Source organism: Dreissena polymorpha, chromosome 3, assembly GCF_020536995.1.
Source record: "Dreissena polymorpha isolate Duluth1 chromosome 3, UMN_Dpol_1.0, whole genome shotgun sequence".
NCBI lineage: Eukaryota > Metazoa > Mollusca > Bivalvia > Myida > Dreissenidae > Dreissena > Dreissena polymorpha.
Window position 1 is genome coordinate 26,487,592 of NC_068357.1, and position 19,994 is coordinate 26,507,585.

Below are 19,994 nucleotides of genomic sequence, written 5' to 3' on the forward strand. Positions count from 1 at the left end.
CTAGGCCTAAGCATTCTTGAGTTATCATCTGGAAACCATTTTACTATTTTGGGTCCCTGTGACCTTGAACTTTGACCTAGTGACTTGAAAATCAATACGGGTCATCTGCCAGTCATAACCAATGTTCCTATGAAGTTTCATGATCCTAGGCCTAAGCATTCTTGAGTTATCATCTGGACACCATCTGGTGGACGGACAGACGGACCAACATGTGCAAAACAATATACCCCCTCTTCTTCGAAGGGGGGCTTGAAAACCGTATTGCAATATATTGTCAATTCAAAAACATGTATTGCAATATATTGCATTATATTGCTAACTTGTACCAGAATTATAACTCGCCAGCTAATCACCAAAACCAACTTATTTACATGAACATAACTTTTTTATTGTATGTTTAGGTTCTAGTTATATCCTATTGGCAATTCTAGCCTTTTTTACAAAATGCTTTATAAACACAATTAACTCGTTTTTTGTGTTACAAAGCATTTTGTTAAGAAATATTAGTATTGTCATTTTGTCCATTGGATATTCCCATTAAACATGCTGTGGAATTGTGTACTCAGGCTGTCAAGTGACATTTTTTCAAAAAATAGGAAAAAAAAGGAACTACTTTTGCAAAAAAAGTAGGAAAAAGTAGGAACCGATATACAGGTATATTGCTGCAGCACTAGCCAGTGTTTTTTTTCACAATTAGGGGAATGGTGGCGGGGCCCGTCCAAAGGGGAAAAACGCGTTGTTTTTTAGAAAAAGGGGGAACAAAAATCACTCTTATATGTGTTATAATATTTATTATATGAATACACATGTTTGTATGAATGTAATATTCACAGCTGAATTTCTCTGTACTTTTTTAAAAATATATATCAATGATTTTTCAAAAGTAGTTTCAGACAGTTCAGCCTTTATTCACAGTCTCAGTTTTCCTAACCATTTTGAGTCTAATCGGGATTTTTTAATCGATAAAATGGCAAATTTGAGCATTTTTTATCAATACAATGGACCAAAGTGGAATGTTTTTATCAACAAATATTGACACAATATAGATACATGTACATCAGGCCTTTTCCTGGCCATTCAGCGTTTTTCCTCACCACTTTGGGACTGGTGCCGGTACCGGTCAAATTGGGAAAATTAGCGTTGTTTTCATAAAATTGGGAAATTTCTTAATTATGCTCAAATCTTAATAAAGCATATTCTAAACTTAAAAAACTATGTGATTTCTGGTTTATTTTATATTTATCATTGAAGAAAAATATACATGTATGGACAGAATAAAATACTTGTATTTGCCACCCAGTCAAATATGACAGTCCTGTATTTGATTTCATACGATGAATTTAGAAATCAAAAGTCAAAGCTGCTATTGTAGCAACACCTTTAATATCAGAATTGTATCTACCGGTAACATCATGTTTTATAGACATTTAAAAACATCTGAACAATCAAGAATTGTGCAAACATGTCATGTGACATCAATTGCATACATGTAATATATTGAATAATAAAGACGTGTTATAACAGCAAAATTAGTGATGTCTGCAACAAATGAAAATAAAATCACATTTTAAATTTCAAGTATGCTAGATAATAATCTCAATTTGGAACAACAGCTATTCCACTTCACATACACGTGTCTTGCCAAAGTTCATTAGCACAGACCTTACAAAAGGATATAACAGATTTGAGAATAATTCAACTTTTAAATGCAGAGAACACAGGAATTCTCTTGTTCAAATATGGTCTGCTTGCTCAATTTATAAGAAAGTAAAATATTTGAAATATAACAATCTACAACTTGATCAAAACATCAGTTTTCTTTCTGAAAAACAGAACAAAATACTATAACATAGCTATAACTGCATACAATTAATAAATTAAATCATTAAACCCAGTTGAAAAATTTGGTCAGCGGTACATTTAAATTAAAATCTCGTCTTTCTTTGCAAATTTAACTCACAATGTAATCAACAACCTTCTGAAAAAATCAACAATATAAAAATGGCTGCATGATGTACATGTACATAAACAGCAAAAAAAAGAAGCAGGGCTCTGAGCACCCTGAAATGTTGCTGTATCTCTTTACCCATAAAAAGTGAACATCAGAATATTCAAATGATCACATACAAGTCAGTTGTATGAACTTGTATGGTACATCTTTATCAAAACAATAACCTTTAAACACACAGAAGCCACTTATAATAGTTACTTTACACACATCACATTTGCATCTATATTGCATGATTATGTAATGTTTGTGTGTTTGAAATCCAATAACATTAACAAACATCTGGAATCTATGACAAGCATTTTGGCATAAAACTTTATATAAAAAATGTTCAAACACTGATACTCCATTCAAAATTTGTTTACGTACCTGGATGTGAATCTGCACCTGTGAAGCCGTATCTTAGGGCTGCACTTATCGACCGCTTTTTTGTTTATTTTCTTGTGATAATACTTGGAATAATGCCACACCATCGTTGCTGGTTAGTCGGAAAAATGTATTGTGTTTTGATTAAGGTTCCTTTATCGCGTACAGGAATATTCAGACAACGGGAACCAATCGATATATTGCCATCAACACTTGCTGCGATTACTTCCCCTGTTGGTTAACCAGGGCTTAACACTAAGGCACGTACGAACGACATTCACTGCCTGTACCTAGGTCCGGGCTAGCCAATGTCCCAGGAACATGCCCGACCGGTCGTGTGTATTTTCGGCGGGATTATGTGTTCTATATCAATAAACTGTGTTTTAAATAAGCTTTTCAAAGATGCAGAAATCTTAATACAGTATGATCAGATGACAATTAAATCCCAGAGTGAAGTTGGAGACAACAAACGGATCGTATCTCGAAATATATTTGGAACCCCCTGATTGCAATCAAAAAGAGGCAGACAATTCAGAAAATCCCCGGCGGTTTTCCTGGTAAAACACGTCAGTACCTATTTTTAAACAGAATTCCGCTAGATACGGTTTTTGATTGGTTTCCTTGAAGTGACGTGTTTTCTCGATAAAAATACGTTTAAACTAAAAGCCGGGATCGCCCAGGATCAATGAAGGTATAAAACTTGACATTAACACAAAGTTACTATAAAATTATTAGTTATTTACCAATTTTAAATAATTTTAATTTGTTTGATCGATTAGAAGTGTTTTGACAATCTTTTTTATGCAATTCAATTAGCAAAAACTAATATTAATGGTTGATCCCGGCTTTTAGTAGAGAGTTATTTGTTATGACTACCGTAACACGTTATTTTGCAACACCTAAGATTCACTTACCATTTGTCGTCAGAGGGCAACCGCGGCAATCTATGTAAAAAAGGTTTTAACATTCATGTCGTTGTTTAAGTTTGACTTTACGGGTGGGGATGGGGGTTCCTCGGATAAGAAAAGAAAAGGGAAGGAGGAAAGTAATAGAAAGTATGAGGGGAAAAAAAACAAGGAAATTTCTCCCGAAATGGCGTGAAGATTACAAATAGATGTCTTAAGTAGATGAATATTGAATTTATTAGCATTAGTAAGGCAAGCTAAAAGAATGATTGAATCATAATTGCGCATCTCCACGCACAAGAAAATACAAGATGAATGATAAATATAAAGGTTTTGATAATATTTGGGTCAGGGCACATGAAAGATTGGTCAGGGCTAGTAGGTTCTGCATTTACTATCCCGTATGGTCTAGTTGAAAAACAAGTTAGTGTTAAGCCCTGGGTTAACACGCACTTATTCTAGTTTTACTCAATTTCCATGTGAAAACAAAAAAGTAAACATTGCCATTTTTTCCTGCGAATTGGGATTTTTTATTAATTGGGAATTTTCATTTTGAAATTAGGAAAAGTGGTTGCATTGGGAATGGTGCCGATTTACGGCACTAACTTTATATTAGAGGAAAAAACGCTGTCATTTTGGGAAAAAAATGCAATTTATATGAAAAGCCCACTGTTTTGGGAAAAAATAATTTAATATAACTCTTTATAATAATTCAAAAACATATTAATTTGCTATATACTTTGTAAGCTGTATATGAAATAAATTTGAGATATAGTAATAATTAGAGAGTTCTTTCTAAAAAAATAAAAATATAATTTTTTGGGTTTTTTTTACTTCTGGAGGGGATTTTTTCTACAAAATAGGGGAAAAATATATACTCTTTTTTGAGGGGAATGGGGCCGAATATCAGCCCCGAAATTGCCATAAAAAACACTGCTAGCAATGTTTACATACTCACTGAGTCACACTTTTCTTTTTGTCAGGTTTCCAGTAGTATCATGGACGAACAATCTTTGGAACCTCTTAATTTTTGACACGTCAAATACAATGACGATTATTGTTGCAAATAGTGAAACATATTAATAAGTACTATATTTGATAAAAATTTGTTTCTACATGGCTGGCAACTTTAATTGCTATGTAAATCCACTTTTGATAACCGATTTTTGCAAGTTTCCAGCACCACCACATATCATGTAAAACTTTCAATGCCGCCCAAACGAGTACCTGCTTTCCAACCCTTCAGTGTTCAACATTAAAAAATAAATTCGCCACATCATTTGACCATGGTCATGTGACTATTTGTAGCAACCCAAATGTGTACATTGTCAACCAAAGTTGAGAACAATAATTAGACCATGTTTTTAAAGGTGTTTAATGAAAATAATAATATATGTAAGAAATACAATGATTTTTACGTGTTTTATGATTAAGCTACTTGTTTTACCTGTTTTTGAGACATTTTCGTCGATTTGAAGCTACCCGCGACTCGTCAAAAGCAAATGACTTATACACAAAAATGATGACGTAGTGTGCGTATGCGCATAAAATGTAAACAAATGAAGGGTTTGAAAAGAGGTGAGGTTAAAGAAGAGGTACCTTTACGAATAAGTTCACATGCTTTTGCCAGTAACTGACAATAGACCTTCTTGACCTCACACGAATTATACACTCACTACGTGCCACTGACAGTGGCATATAATGGTCACTTCTAAACACTCCTCGATTTATTTCGGTTTTATACCAGGTTACATCACAGGAGTTTGAAATTCTATCCATAAAGCTAATCTAATGGCTAAGGCAAAAGAAAAAAAATAACTAGATTCTCATCCTAATTTTGGGGAAAATTGGGGCGGGTGGGTGGGGTTTTATTTTTTAATTTTTATTTTTCCTTTTTTTGTGTTGGACCTATATATAAGAAATGAATTTGCTGGTTTATATGCATAACGCCTATATGTATGTAAGAATGTTAAATTATATAGAATAAAAGAAAAACATTATGAAAATTTGACTATTGTGTTTTATTTTACCCTTTTAATATCATGTTAAACATATTATGACATTCAATAAAACATTGACTGGACAAAACATTGACTAGACAAAGTATTGAAGAAAATACAAATCTGTAACAGAACCCTTTACATTATTGTTTCAGTATGACTAGATATCATTGATTAAAACATGGTATGCATTAAAAAGACAGCATTTACTATTTCAAGTTCGGTTTGTATTAATTGGATGAAGATGTTGAGAATGAAGATGATAAAATTTAATATGGGAAGTTTCAGGGGTGTCTCCAATACTACAGTCAATACAATTTCCTAGACAGCCGACAGTTTGACTAACTGTAACATCGGGTGACACCTGTGTCAATTCTAATTTATTTTGGCCACAGGCAGCAGTATCATTGTCGGCAACTGCATGGGAACATGTGTGTTTTCGGTGAAAAAGGTCACGACCAGTGTTCCACAATTTTTCAGCAATAGACATATAGTACGTTGTATACCTTGTGTATATATAATACCTTTACGAGGGTTATTTTTTCAAATAGGTTTAGGGTACCGGGGGGGGCAAATTTATGCTACTGCTGCCTGTGATTTTGGCCGACGAAGGCACAGACGATTTTACCTGGATACCTGGATGGTAGGGCCATAATTTTAGCGGTTAAGCTATCTTGGCCCATCTGATGAATGTCTTCGTATAGGTTTCTCACAACATATATTATTAATTAATTTCATTGTGCGCATAACATGATGGTACAAATTTTTTAGCATTCCAATTTTCCTTGTTCAGTCGGGTTTTAAAAAGATTCACATTGCTTGAAGAAATAGTTTCTTCACTCAGACTGTTCCAAAATGAAATAGTTCTAATTGAGAAAGAGTTCAATCTGATGTTCTTCTTGCACTTTGGTGTTTGGAGTTTCAAAGAATGACCACGCAAGTCATTTTGTGAAAGTGAAAACAGTTTGTCCCATTTCAGACTGTTCATATTGTGCATGGATTTGAACAACTGAATCATATCTGCTCTATCACGTCTATACTCCAGGGTTACAAGACCAATTTCTTTCATCCTCTGAGTGTAAGGAATATGATACAAGTTTGGCACAAGTTTGGTAGCTCTTCGTTGTATATCTTCTATTTTCTTAATGTGTTTTTTCAAATGTGGAGACCATATACTAGATCCATATTCCAATGTAGGTCAAACAAGCGATTTATATAAATGGTTAAACATATCCTTGTCAAGATATTCAAATGTTCTGCGTCTCAATCCTAGAGTTCTTTGTGCTTTACATGTGATGTTACAAATATGCTGATCAAAGTTGAGCTTATTATCAAAAGTAATCCCCAAATCTTTCTCATTAGTCACAGATTTAACATAGACAAAATTTCCATCCTTCTCTCTCATAGAGTATCTGAACACTTCTTCATTACTTCCAATGTGCATGACCTTACATTTTTCAGCATTAAATGACAATTTCCACTTTTCACTCCAATCACAAAGTTTGTCCAGATCAACTTGAAGCTTTTCACAATCTTCAATGTTTATAACTTGTGAATATAATTTAGTATCATCTGCAAAGATTTTAACAATTCCAGAGACAACATCAGGCAAGTCATTGATAAAGCATAGAAATAAAATTGGACCTAGCACACTTCCTTGGGGTACTCCACTTACAACATTAGCCCATGAAGAAACAGATGAACCAACCCGTACGTACTGTGTCCTGTTATGTAAAAAGTCTTTCACCCAGTTGAAAAGTTTACCCACAATGCCTAATTTTTTCAGTTTAATCAGGAGCAAATCATGAGATACACGGTCAAACGCTTTGGCAAAATCAAGATAAATAATTTAGGGTGGTCAACTTTCAATGGGGCTTGATCATAGTATGATCAAGCCCCATTGAAAGTTGACCACCCTAAATTATTATGTATGATACGAACCACAAATGAACTCATCGTACAGGTTCGCGAGAGTGAAAGTTTCTGCACATTTTGACACCCCGTACCAATCTTTTACGGTTGTAACGCCGTTTCTACACCTCAAAATAAGAAACATTTTGTTGTTGTTTTTCGCTTGATCACTTAAATTTCAGACGACGCTCGTGCGCCGTTAAAAATCGATAAGCGTCTCGGAGACATTGAGTTGCCGATTCGCACTTCGCTGTTTTCGTACTCATTCAGCCGTTTCGTCCTCAGTATTTTGCGGCTCAAATTTTTAACGGATTTTTTTTTCAAAATAAAAAACGTTCGGGCGGGACGATTTTTTGATGGGCGGGCGGGGATGAGAATCTATGAACTTATTTTCTATGGCCTAAATAAAAAAAATAGACCCCAAAAAGTTTATAGAGAACAGGAAGGAAACGCAGCAGACCCCCGCCACGCCCATTTTCCAGTAAACAAGGGAAATTACTGGAAAGACATACAGATGGAAGTAACGTACCCTGGATAGTATATTCAAATAAATATATAAAATTATGTTAAATGAGAGAAAAAATGAAAAAAAAAAGCGAAAAAAAAATCCCCACCCTCTGATATTAAAATCATAACACGTTATGATTTTAATATCAGAGGGTGGGGATTTTTTTTTCGCTGCGTGTTATGATTTTAATATCAGAGGGTGGGGATTTTTTTCGCTTTTCTTTTTCATTTATTTGAATATATCGTCGACTCACCTAAATTCCCGACTAACCTAGATTCGCGGATTTTGTTTTCGTCACGTAACCGGTACCAATATTTGTTTCTGCGCATGCGTGATCGTGGCGATATGCAAATGAATGTTTACTCGATTGAAACAATTGAAGATTTGTGAAAAATAATGCATTTTAAACAAGTAAAAAGTGTGAATTAGAATCAATTAGCAAATATACCATATTTTCTTAACACCAATAATACCCGACCATCGAATTTCATAAATATTAAGTAAAAATCAGATATCACGATTTTTTGTTGTCGTCTGCTGTTGTAGTAGCATTGCCATATATGGAAATATTACTCTTCGAAAACATGAGTAATTCCAACACATGATTTATTGTGTGTTTCTTAGACCATGACAATTAAGCTAATTTCTTTTAATTTTTTGTTTTTTAAGGCCATCCCTAAGCATTGTCGCAAGAATTATAGGCTTTATTCACCGACTTCCTTGATACATGCTTACAGAGCTGTTAAGGAGAAGAATAAGTCCGTTCTTAGAGCCTAAAAATTATACAGATTGTCTAACAATACTTTACGTCACAGGGTCTTTAAAAAAATCCACCCAGACACAGTTGTTACGTGAGCTGCTCCCATATTCCATGCAATTTACCCTGTTCATATGTTAATATTTTATTGTTATTTCGTGTTTGACTTTTTTGTTAAATGTTTCATTTGCACCAGAAACCAATTTAAACTGTTAAAAATAAGTTAGCTTGGCCTAATTACTCGACATTGCAATGAATTTTTGTATGACGTCATACCCGCGAATCAAGGGTAGTAAAACAAAATGGCTGACGCTTTACACTTATGTCAACAATATTGACATATAAGAGCTTTAAACACATTGTTTGGAAATCACAATGGAACTAATCAGCAAAGAATGAATTTATTTTAAAAAGGTTAATGTTTGTTTTTGTTGTTTTTTATGCGTTATTATTTTAATATTGACATTTAATGTTAAGGTCGCGAATTTACGGTAATCGAGGATACTTTCCAGGGTACGTTACTTCCACCTGTGGAAAGACAGGGTACCCTACATCGACCCATGGTCTAATAATTAATGTGAAAATACTGAGCTCAGGCCGGGGATTGAACCCACGACCTACAGAGTGGTAGTCAGACACTTTAACCACATCGCTAAAGAGCTAGCCCAACAGCAAGGCTGTTGGAAGTGACCTTATTTCACTACACTCCTCCCCCTTTTTATGTTTCAAGGCCCAGACACGCCCACTACAGCATGTCTTGCATCCGCGTGGCCCTACCAGAAACCATTTAACAGCTCAAACCAATTACCGCATTCACAGTTCTTGTTTGCCTCGTCGCCATTAATGTAAAAAAATACTGAGCTCAAGCCGGGGAATGAACCCACGACCTCCAGAGTGGAAGTCAGACACTAACCACGTCGCTAAAGAGCTAGCCCAACAACAAGGCTGTTGGAAGTGACCTTATTTCACTACATAATCAAGATGTCGGTGAAAGAAACTTGGAACACTGCTTACCTTAAACTACCTTCCTCTAAATACACAATTATTCAACACTCTCCGCTACTCGTTGAATCCATTGACCTTATCGCAACATCCGGGCACTTGCGTCAGTTAGAGTTACATGCCCCTTGACGACGGTGAAAACAAAAGCGCTGTCGCCATTTTATTTGCATTGAAATATTTAACACTGCTCGCAATTTTCTTAAGTTAAAGCACATCTTCGCGAGCATTTTTTAGAATAAAAATACCCAGAAATAGAAATTCTTTCATAATAAATTTAATTTAATGAACGAACACAAATAAGGATGAAAACAAACAACCAATAAATTTTAAATATACAGTGAGGTCGTCAGTTCCGAATCACTAATGAAATTATCAATGTATACTTTAAAACAGCAACCGACAAAGATTTCGAATTTAGTGATTTTGTCAGATGATTTCAACCTCGATCCTGTGCTCACATTGATTTTCAAGAAGTTTCTAAATATAGATGTGTGTTTATGTTTTTCCTCGATCGTACAGTTTCTCCATTTCCGGTTAATATTCTCCAATAGCGAATCACGTCACAGCAAGTGCATTTTCATTACAGGGGTCGTCTCAAAACAAACTTTAACTGTCAAAATCGTTTATTTACATGCATCTTTATTTAAATATCAGTAACATAACCTGATTGGTATGTATAAATCACAGAAATTGAATAACAATAAAGAAAACAAAAATACATAATAAAGACAACAAAAACAATCGGGTCCTTTCAAGAGAAAACACAGTGCAGTGCATGTACAGACGAGACAGGAGTTCCGGATCACTAATGAAACTAACGTCGTTTACACATCCTAATTTATACCAATTTGCTAGTGTTATACCTCTTTGGAAGCTGATTTTATTCCGCTATCCTACATAAGTTTCACCAGAGGAGACTGGTTTGTGCTCCGTCTATCAGACCGTCACACTTTTCTGGACCCTGCGATAACTTAGAAAAGTTCTTAATATTTTTTCGCGAGACTTGAAACATGGATTGATGGCAATATGGACATCATGCACGTTATTTAATTTTGTTCCTGTGAAAAATTCTGATTGCTATGGCAACAATTTTTTTTAAATTCTGACAATGGTGGGATTTCTGACAATGGTGGAGCCGGTAGGGGACATGAATTGCTTGGAAATAGTCTTGTTATTGTTGTGTTATTGAATAAACTTAATATACAGGTTTCGCATGTTCAGTGGTGTGGAAATCAAAATTTCATCTTGCACTGATTTGTAGGTTTTGTCATTCGACAGGCAAGCAGGATAGAGCGATGACGTTGTTATTTGTTCATGCTCAGCTTGCTTAAAGGTTAATATTATGCTTTAAGTGTTTCAGTGAGATTTATGAGAGCAGACAGACGACTTGAGTTAGAAATGGTCAGCACTACCATTGATCCAGCACTACCCCATACAGATTGTGCAATGGTCAAAATGGGTTTCACAAGTAATTACAATTTTCACCCATTTAGTTAAACAAAGGGTACTAATATGTGGCAAAATGGATGGAGACACACATAAATGCAAATCAGAGACTCTGTTGTTTTTTTAAAGTACATATTAAGACATGAATAGTATCTGCATAGGTCTGAAGTCTGTGAAAGTAATATATCATATTTAAGTATAATCATTCTATTTGAGTGTTGAGACCTCCAATTTTTTTTTTTTGGGGGGGGGGATACATAAACTGACTCCATATTGTTGAACAACAAGTGTACCTACTTAAAGATTCAAAATTTTAACACATGTACAAGAATCGATATTTTATACATGGAAAAGTTTGACTACATGTATTAATCTGTGAGAGTCAAGGTCATTCAAAGATCAAGGTCAAATTCAACTTGCCAGGTACAGTACCATCATAATAGTAAGAATTTGAAGTTTGAAACCAATAGCCTTGATACTTAAGAAATGCTTGATACGGTTGTCTGCTCTTGTTTATAGATAGGGGTCATGTTGGTAAAGAAGTATGCAAAAGATAAAAGCAATAAGTCAAGGAAGTAGGAAATATTTGAGGTAGTACGCAAACTTTAACATTCCAACACTCACGCACACTGACGCCAGGGTGAGTACGATAGCTCTACTATATATATTTCATATAATATAGTCGAGCTAAAATTGCAAAAGTTAATGATGTGAGCGTTTCTTTGTATAAATACGAAGTAATACATAGTATTAGTATAATTTATGTACCTGGGACCGTGGAATACAAGATCAGGAAGTCTACTTCTACCAGAAATCAACAGCAGCGACGTGGACGACAGGAACGTGATGACTGGGCAAGAGGTCCTGTCTCCAATCGCCTGTCCCCGCACGCCTTTGTAATATTAACACATTTATATTGTTTAGTTTTTTGTATAGGTTTCAAAGATACACTTATATTATATTGGAATATAACTACAATCCCAATACAAAATGGTTTAACAATCTATGATGGGATTTTGCAGTGTGCCTCTATTGTTAAAGAGCATATATTAATGTTAGAAAGTTTAAAGAAATGTGAAAAAACTAGTAAATCTACCTCGGACTGTAGAATACGAACAGGCTGTGGACGCCAATGACGTGACGTTTGGGTGAGAGGTTTCTTTTGCACTGTAGCCCGCCTCCAATCACCTGTCTGTGCACACTTTTCTAATAATGAACACATGTAAATGATTCAGCATTTTGTCAGTTTTAAGATAAGAAGTAATACAATTTCTATTTTTTTTTTACAAAAATAATACAGATATGCATATTCATGAAAGGTGCAAACAAGTTATTCCCATTTTGAGTTGTTTTATATGATGAAGATTAACTGCAAACATAAATGTATTTGATATGTGATCGATGTCTAACCTTTTTGTTGACAGACAGAAACAGACACTTTATTCAAGACTTGTACATAGCACATCGTCTAAACACTTACATTTACAAATAATATATCAACATGCTAAGACATTCTCATTTCTGCATTTCTGAGAAAGAAATACAAATATAAAATAATAACAACAAAAAATCAAAAGGAAGGAAAATGGTGTTAAGTAAACGATACTATTATTATACAATTTATCGTTTAATTTCAATTTAAATTTTAAAAAAGAAGCTTTTTATGCAATTCAAACTTTCCGTGTACTTTAATTTACACAAATAATTCAAATGTCATTTACACTGACCCGTTTAAATAGCTGTGTGAAAGATAACGAATACATTTGAGACAACCCCCGTTATGCGAATCGGGTGTTTCGAAACTGACATCTGTACCAGACTGTCTGTTTCACGTGTTTTAATGAACAGTTCAAATGTAAATGTACTATAGTACTTATGCTATAAAACACTATAGAACTTACCTAAGCAAGTTGCTTGGGGTAGATTCCATCGTCTACAGTGTGTACAAGCGCAGAAATACTCTCCGCAAGATATAAAGGAACGTCCTGTCAAGAGGGTTGTTTACTGCACACACTTTTGTCATGATTACGTCATTCGCGCGTTCTTCGGTAAAGAGGGCAATAGGGCAAAACGGTCGGGATGGTCCACTGACAGTCCGGTCAATTTTACCATATTCCTCCCCATTTTATAGCCCTCCTCTTCACCCCGCCAAGACAGTCTGCCACACCCCTATACCACGTTCCAAGACCACACAATATAATCTCATACTTACAGAAACATTCCTGACTAGTTTTTTTCCTTTGCATTACCCACTCACCATGTGACTTTTGTATTTTATTTATTTATCACCATGTGACCTTTGTATTTTATTTATTTATTTTGAAACCCAGAGCACTCATTTGATAATTTGACCAACCGTGTCCTTAAGCATAGACCACATTACTGAATCCTGACACATTCTATTATCGACGCCCCTTGGCCAGTGTTTAACAGACATCCGACCGCCTCAATCACTAGTTAAAGGGCGCGCGCAAACGCGTCACCCTCATATGGTTCGATCCCCAACTCGCCAACAGACTGTTTCCAGTATCCGACCCCTACAGGTTATAGAGACGCCTGCCGTTCTCAGCAGTAGTGCCCAATATCTCCCTGAGGGTCTCCTTTCGGATCTGGGCCACCGTATTTGCAACTTCACCCACGTACGCCGGAGTATTGTCTTTCTTACTTCAGACTCGCAAGTAAGGAGAATCGGTCTCAACTAGGAGTCGGTCGGCCGGAATCCCTCGCACAGCTGACTTTTGCACCTCATCAAAACGCGCAGCCAGACCTGAGATGCTAAAGTAGCAACGAGGAAATGCGAGGGTTCCCGTGAAGCAGTGGAGGTGTATCCGCTGAGTCGGACTAACGTTCTTCTGCATGAGTCGGAGGGCAAGGGCACTAGCCTCACAAGAGTACGTGTCCTGCCCCCGAATATGCAAAATAACTGGTAGCCTAGGGCAAGCCAGCTCCAACAGCCCTACAAACATCTCCTCCTGCCTACCCCACTCTCTTTCAGACACGGTTCTGTCTAAACCGATCTCTCCAAGCGCTACCACCCCATCCTTCCTCAACTCTCTCTCCACCTGTCCTACCACCCCTTTAACGTCCCTTAGAGGCGCCTTAGGATGTACCCCGACAGCCGACCCGAAACCAGTGACACTGGGATATTCCCTTGGGTAGTTGGGTGGATCGCAGAAAACTGCAACTCCCCCATTTACACGCACTGGTACCTCAGGCATTGGCCACACGGTATGCCCCACCAACGCCTCAATAGAACCAACCTTGGTCGTCTTACAACTGCGGTCCAAGTGAAAGTGGCTGTCGAACGCGGTGAGTTCAGCATTCCTAACCGAAATCCACTCTTGAACCACAGGTACAATTTCAAAGTCATCACCCAATTCACGCTCATTCCCTAGAGACCCGGGCTCTGGAACCGACTCTGCCACTTGAGCCAACGCCATCACCTGGGCCCCTTTTGCTACACAATTGACTGTCTCGGGTCTCTGAATCAAATCCATCTCTGGACTCGACACAGTCGCCTGAGCCTCCATGACCACACTCCGATCTGATCCGGCTCCCTGCACCAACTCAGTTGCCTGAGTCGACCCAGTAGCCTGGGCCGCCACACAACAATCTGGTCCGGATCTCTGCATCAACTCAGTTGCCTGAGTCGACCCAGTCACCTGGACCACGCCGCGCCGCCTGCCAAACCTTTGGGCAAGGAAATCGTCTCTTACCTCTTGGCTGCATAGCTTCAGCAACGCGGCCAACACTCTTCAGTGGAAGAGGAGCGCTCGCGAGTTAACCCGTGCAACGTGGAATATAGGGGGAATGTAAAACATAAACCTGCGAGAGACCCTTTCTAACTAGACCTGGTCCTTGTCGTTCAGGCAGGACTGCTCCGAAATTGATAACCTCTGGCGGCCCACGAAAAGCATAGCCTCATCAAAGCTCTGGAGACCCAGACTATTGATGACGCATATTACCCCTCTAAACCGCACATGGTCCTTTTCCGGATTCTCCCATGCCTCCCGACGAAACACAGGCGGAAAATGCCGGGCCTCAACATGGTGTCTTATCGATCTTTCCCTTAATCCACACACGGGACAACCCTGGGTCTTTTTCCTCTTAAAACCCACATCATCCTGCTGGGACCGGGATCTATCCCTGGTCCCAACCCCTCCATTTAACTCTGCCCCTCTATCAAGAGGCCTGGACCGTCTCTCACACCGGTCCATACCTCTTATCATCCTACCTTGAAATGACATTGCCCCTGCGGGCTCTGCCACTTCATCTATAGACCGTGCAATACCGGGTTCCCCCACAATTTCCTGGTCAAGGTTAGCCGCCAAAGGAGCATCAACCTCCATGTCTTCCTCATCTGAGATGATGATGACCCCTTCTTCGGGGCAAACCTTGCACGCAGCCTCCACCAACCTCACTGGCGACACAAGGAAGTCCAGTGCTGATGGCTGCGAGGCCATGAAGGCCTCCCCTTCAGGCTCGGCCTTGACCTCCACCAACCTCACTGGCGACTCAGGGACAACCAGCGATGTCGAATCGGAGACAAATGCCTCCTCCTCAGGTTCGACCTTCACCCTCGCAACGCAGGGAAGTCCAGCGCTGTCAGATTCGGAGCCGGCGTTGGTCTCGATCTGGGCAACTCTACAGTACCCCGGGGCCTCCCGCTCAGTGAAGCCCCAGGGGTCCTCCGTTGTTTTTCAGGACCGGCCAACACCCTCTTAATGAACGAATCACTAAGAATTTGATGGCCGTACTTCCTGACCTCAGATACAAACCCTAGGCCCCCTCTCCTCCTGGCCAAACTTACTTGGCCTTCCACCGCCCTTTCTACCCTACCATGGTCCAAGGGCAACATCGTCCCCAGCTCAATGACGAGGTCCCGCCCCGAACTCCAAAGCGTACCCCGACCGCTGGCCTCCTCGACCTCAATAAATATGTCACGTCCATCCATGCGACAAACCACACGTGGCGTTCTGCAAAACACCACAGATTTATAATATAATGTGCCTGAGCTTCACAAGCTACCGGCATATACGATAAGTATAGACCTAACCTGTCCTACAACTTAGACATGTATACAGATCTATTTCTTCACCCTGTTCCTCCGTGACTCCCACGCACTTTCCGTGGAACCACTCCTCACACACATCGCAAGCAATCATAAAGGAACCATCATCAATCCCTCTACACATACAGTATACTTGCTAATCTTACGCAATACCACAACTCTTTTGCTCTCGAACCACCCGTACAGGGAGATTATCCAGTTTACACATTTTCAGGCTGTCATTATTCAGTCGGTCGCGATTCGCATTGAAACTGCTCTCTTTTAAGGTCGTCAAGCATTCATTACCAGGTGGATCAGTGCCGTGTATGAGCCATTCCTGAATAATTCGGAAATCGCTCACTGCCTTAATCACAACGCACCCCTGTGAACCATGAAGCATATCATTTCCCTTTCCCAATACATACGTACGGCCCCTTTCTTGGGCTATATGGACTACCTGGCCACTTAAACCCAAGGCGGCCCCCACTCCGTCAATAGTGTCAACCTGTTTGTGCACCACCCACTCGCACTCGCGCACCTGTTCCAACACCGGAAGCTTTTTTGGTAACTTAGCAACTACCCGGCCCAAGACCAACGTGTCCTCCGTCGCCGTATCTATTACAGCCTGTATTGCAAGGTCGTTCACACTTGCATTGATCTGGGACATCGGGTCAGACTTCATCTGCCCGACTATTACAGATTGGCCCTTATCGTTATGAATACTATTTGGACAATATTGTCTCAATCGCCCCATCGTGTTGCAATTGAAACATTGCTGCCTGACTGGAGATGGAGATGGACTTCTGGTGGGCCTTGCCAAAAGCTGGTCAAGTGTCCCCATAAAGATGTCCATCTTCTTCTCTAACGTGTCAATCTTTCTCTCTAAGGCCACCACCCTATCTACAAGCATACCTTGCGAGGCCAATTTCTCCCCTGCCACCTTGACCTGCCCTGCACAATCCACGTTGCGTACCGATTTTGGTCGATACATAGTGCCGTGAGTGAAAATGTCCCACTTCAGCTGGTCAATAGCCTGTTCTATGGACACTGGTCTATGATTTATTACTCTCTCTCCAGACTCTCTCTCTTTCGCACCCATGCAGAATCTTAATATAGATTTCTGCAACACATACTCCTCCGACAGGTCCCTATATGCATTGCCAGCCAGGGTACACACCCTGTCGGCCCAGTCATCCACAGACTCATTCTCCGCCTGCCTTGCACTCAAAAATGTGACCTTTGCCATTTCCAGCAATTTGTAGTCACAAAACCCGCTCCTATCCATCTGCGGTACAGGTACCACCGGTGGCGAGGTTACACCTTGTACTTGTGGATGCATATATGTTAATTGTGGTTGGATACTTGAATCAATAAATTGAACCTTACAGCTCACTAACATATTATGCAGCTGGCCTCCTTCTGCGATCGGCACCTGCTTCATTCGCTCATACTGAACAGGCTGTGCCCCCAGCGCCATGGCATGGTACTGCGCAGGGTACATTCCATGTTCCAAAGGCACCTGAGTCACCGCCTGGTATTGACCCGGCTGCACACCATGTGTGAACTGGTACTTAACAGGCTGATCCTCATGTGCTGTGGCATGGTACTGTACAGGGTACACCCCATGTGCCAAGGGCATCTGAGCCACCTCCTGGTTTTGACCCGATCCAATCTCACGTGACACTGACATAAGCGCCACAGGCTGATATTGCACAGGCTGTGCCTCCCATGCCATTGGCTTCGATTTCGCGGCCCGATCTTGCCCAGGCTGCTCCACTGACCCCTGCTCGACCGGTTCAGTTAATAGCCCATTAGCCTCTCCATACCACTCCCCCTCCTCATAACTTCCACGCTCGGTATCAGGTTTAGAATCAGGTGTACTGAACCCAAACATGACTCACATCAGATGCAAAGTAGGTGTAGCAAATGTAAATTTTGAAATGTCCCTTCATAGTAAAAATTCGATAGTTAAAGTTATTATTTAAATTCATTATAGGGACTTCGTTATATCCAATATTTTGTTGTGTATATGCTACAGGTTGGACACTTGCTGTAGTGAAAAAAAACTAGAATGAGACTAATGTTACACATGGTTTTCCAAGTTAGGAATCATAGGACTCCTGTTTTAATCTGATTCTCCTAGTGCGATCCATGATATTAATATTACAGTTTGTTGTAAATTAACGCACAACAACAGACTAATAAAGTATTTAGAGGCCACACACTTTGAAGCGTGCAAGCATGGAGAAAGTCACATTCAAAAGCCATTTAAACGATAAATTGGCAATTATGTGAAAAAACACACAAACACAATGATGGCATACAATTTAATAATCAAAGCACGAATTTCAATAAAAGTAACAAGTATTGAATCTCACATGTAGTGAAATTATGTTTCAATTATACCCAACAAGAAAAGCAAAAAATTCACAAGTTATTAATTTATAACTTGTAAAAATGTGATTTAATCACAAATCGATGCATAATAATTTTTAATGATAAAATATCTGTATGAGTATATCACTACTCAAGAAAAATGTAAGAAATTCACTAGTTATTACCTTATAACTAGTGAAATTGTAATTAAGTCACAAATGAATGTTTCTAATGTTTGCTGATAAAATATCTATTTGAGTATATAGATACACCCAAAGAGAACAAGTCAGAAATTCACCAGTTATTACTCGATAACTATAGTGAAATTGTGATAAAATAACAAATCAAATTTTACTGATATCTATTTGAGTATATAAATACACCCAAAGAGAAAAAGCTAGAAATTCACCAATTAATACTTGATAAATAGTGAATTGTTTTCACTACAATACAGTTACACAAACAAATTCAATGAAACAATCAAATTCAATACGAAGAACACTCAAATCCATCATCACTTATAGCGGAATTATTAATGATGAAAATATGAAATTATCAGAATTAAATTGAGTAGTAGAAATACTCTACTGAAACGTTATGCTGATTACCTAAAAATGTGGCGATTCGCCTGACGATAGACAATAGACAAAACAATCACAATTCAGATGTACAGCCAGCTTAATATAGATGGCTTATATGGAGCCGAAACAAGTTACAGATGCGACAGAGCAATGTAAATAAACACTGCTCTAAATATAAACGTGTGATGATTTAAATAGAATTCACAATTCAACACATTAAACATAAACAACCTAAAAATAGACGTCACAGATGAGCTGTTAAACGGTTCAGCGAACCGCAATATGACGTAAATAGTTAAACCTAAAATTTAGGCAATAAGCTGACAAAAACCGACGAAATCGGTTTAGTTTGATGAAAAGTACTTTAAGTATATTAAAGAAATATTTTATTCACTAAAAGTGAACAAAACAACGATAAGAAACTTAAATTTAAATGAAACTTTATTTATTTTCAAGATGGCTGACTTTGAACGCTGACGGTTAAAAATAGCCGATTGTTTATAAGTGAAAATACTGCAAGTTTGGTGCTCGCAGCGCCAATTATAGTACTTATGCTATAAAACACTATAGAACTTACCTAAGCAAGTTGCTTGGGGTAGATTCCATCGTCTACAGTGTGTACAAGCGCAGAAATACTCTCCGCAAGATATAAAGGAACGTCCTGTCAAGAGGGTTGTTTACTGCACACACTTTTGTCATGATTACGTCATTCGCGCGTTCTTCGGTAAAGAGGGCAATAGGGCAAAACGGTCGGGATGGTCCACTGACAGTCCGGTCAATTTTACCATAGTACACATGTGGTTGTTTTCTGATTCTCTGATTAATATTCTTCAAAGCAGTACCACGATCGCTTACCTTTGACAATGGATTAGAAAAATAATCGTGACTTCCTCATGGATCAACATGTCCGCAGACGAAGTATTCGCGTCATCGAAAAAATGTGCGCGAGCGTTCCATTGATTGTGACTGTTTAGAGTTGATCGTTTACTTCCGGTTTTTGAGGGAAAAAAAATCAAATGTTATCGTTCATGACTGAATAATTTGTTTAGTTACAAGTGTTAAGTTTTTTTTGTAAATGTTAAAT

The 19,994-nt window shown here is 38.5% G+C and overlaps 1 protein-coding gene across 1 annotated transcript; it reads right to left on the bottom strand.

The window, feature by feature from the left end:
• Positions 1–12,911: 12,911 nt before the first annotated feature.
• On the bottom strand, positions 12,912–19,628 carry LOC127873368 (uncharacterized metal-dependent hydrolase YabD-like). Its single transcript, XM_052417224.1, has 2 exons — positions 19,488–19,628; positions 12,912–15,879 (listed from the first exon to the last, which is right to left on the bottom strand). Exon 2 carries the CDS (start codon positions 14,533–14,535, stop codon positions 13,570–13,572), a length of 966 nt encoding a protein of 321 aa, XP_052273184.1. The 5' UTR covers positions 14,536–15,879; positions 19,488–19,628; the 3' UTR covers positions 12,912–13,569.
• Between the last annotated feature and the right edge of the window lie 366 nt (positions 19,629–19,994).

Coding starts and splice junctions, on each gene's coding strand:
- LOC127873368 (XM_052417224.1), bottom strand. CDS start 14,535: ATGCAGAGATCCGGACCAGATTGTTGTGTGGCGGCCCAGGCTACTGGG.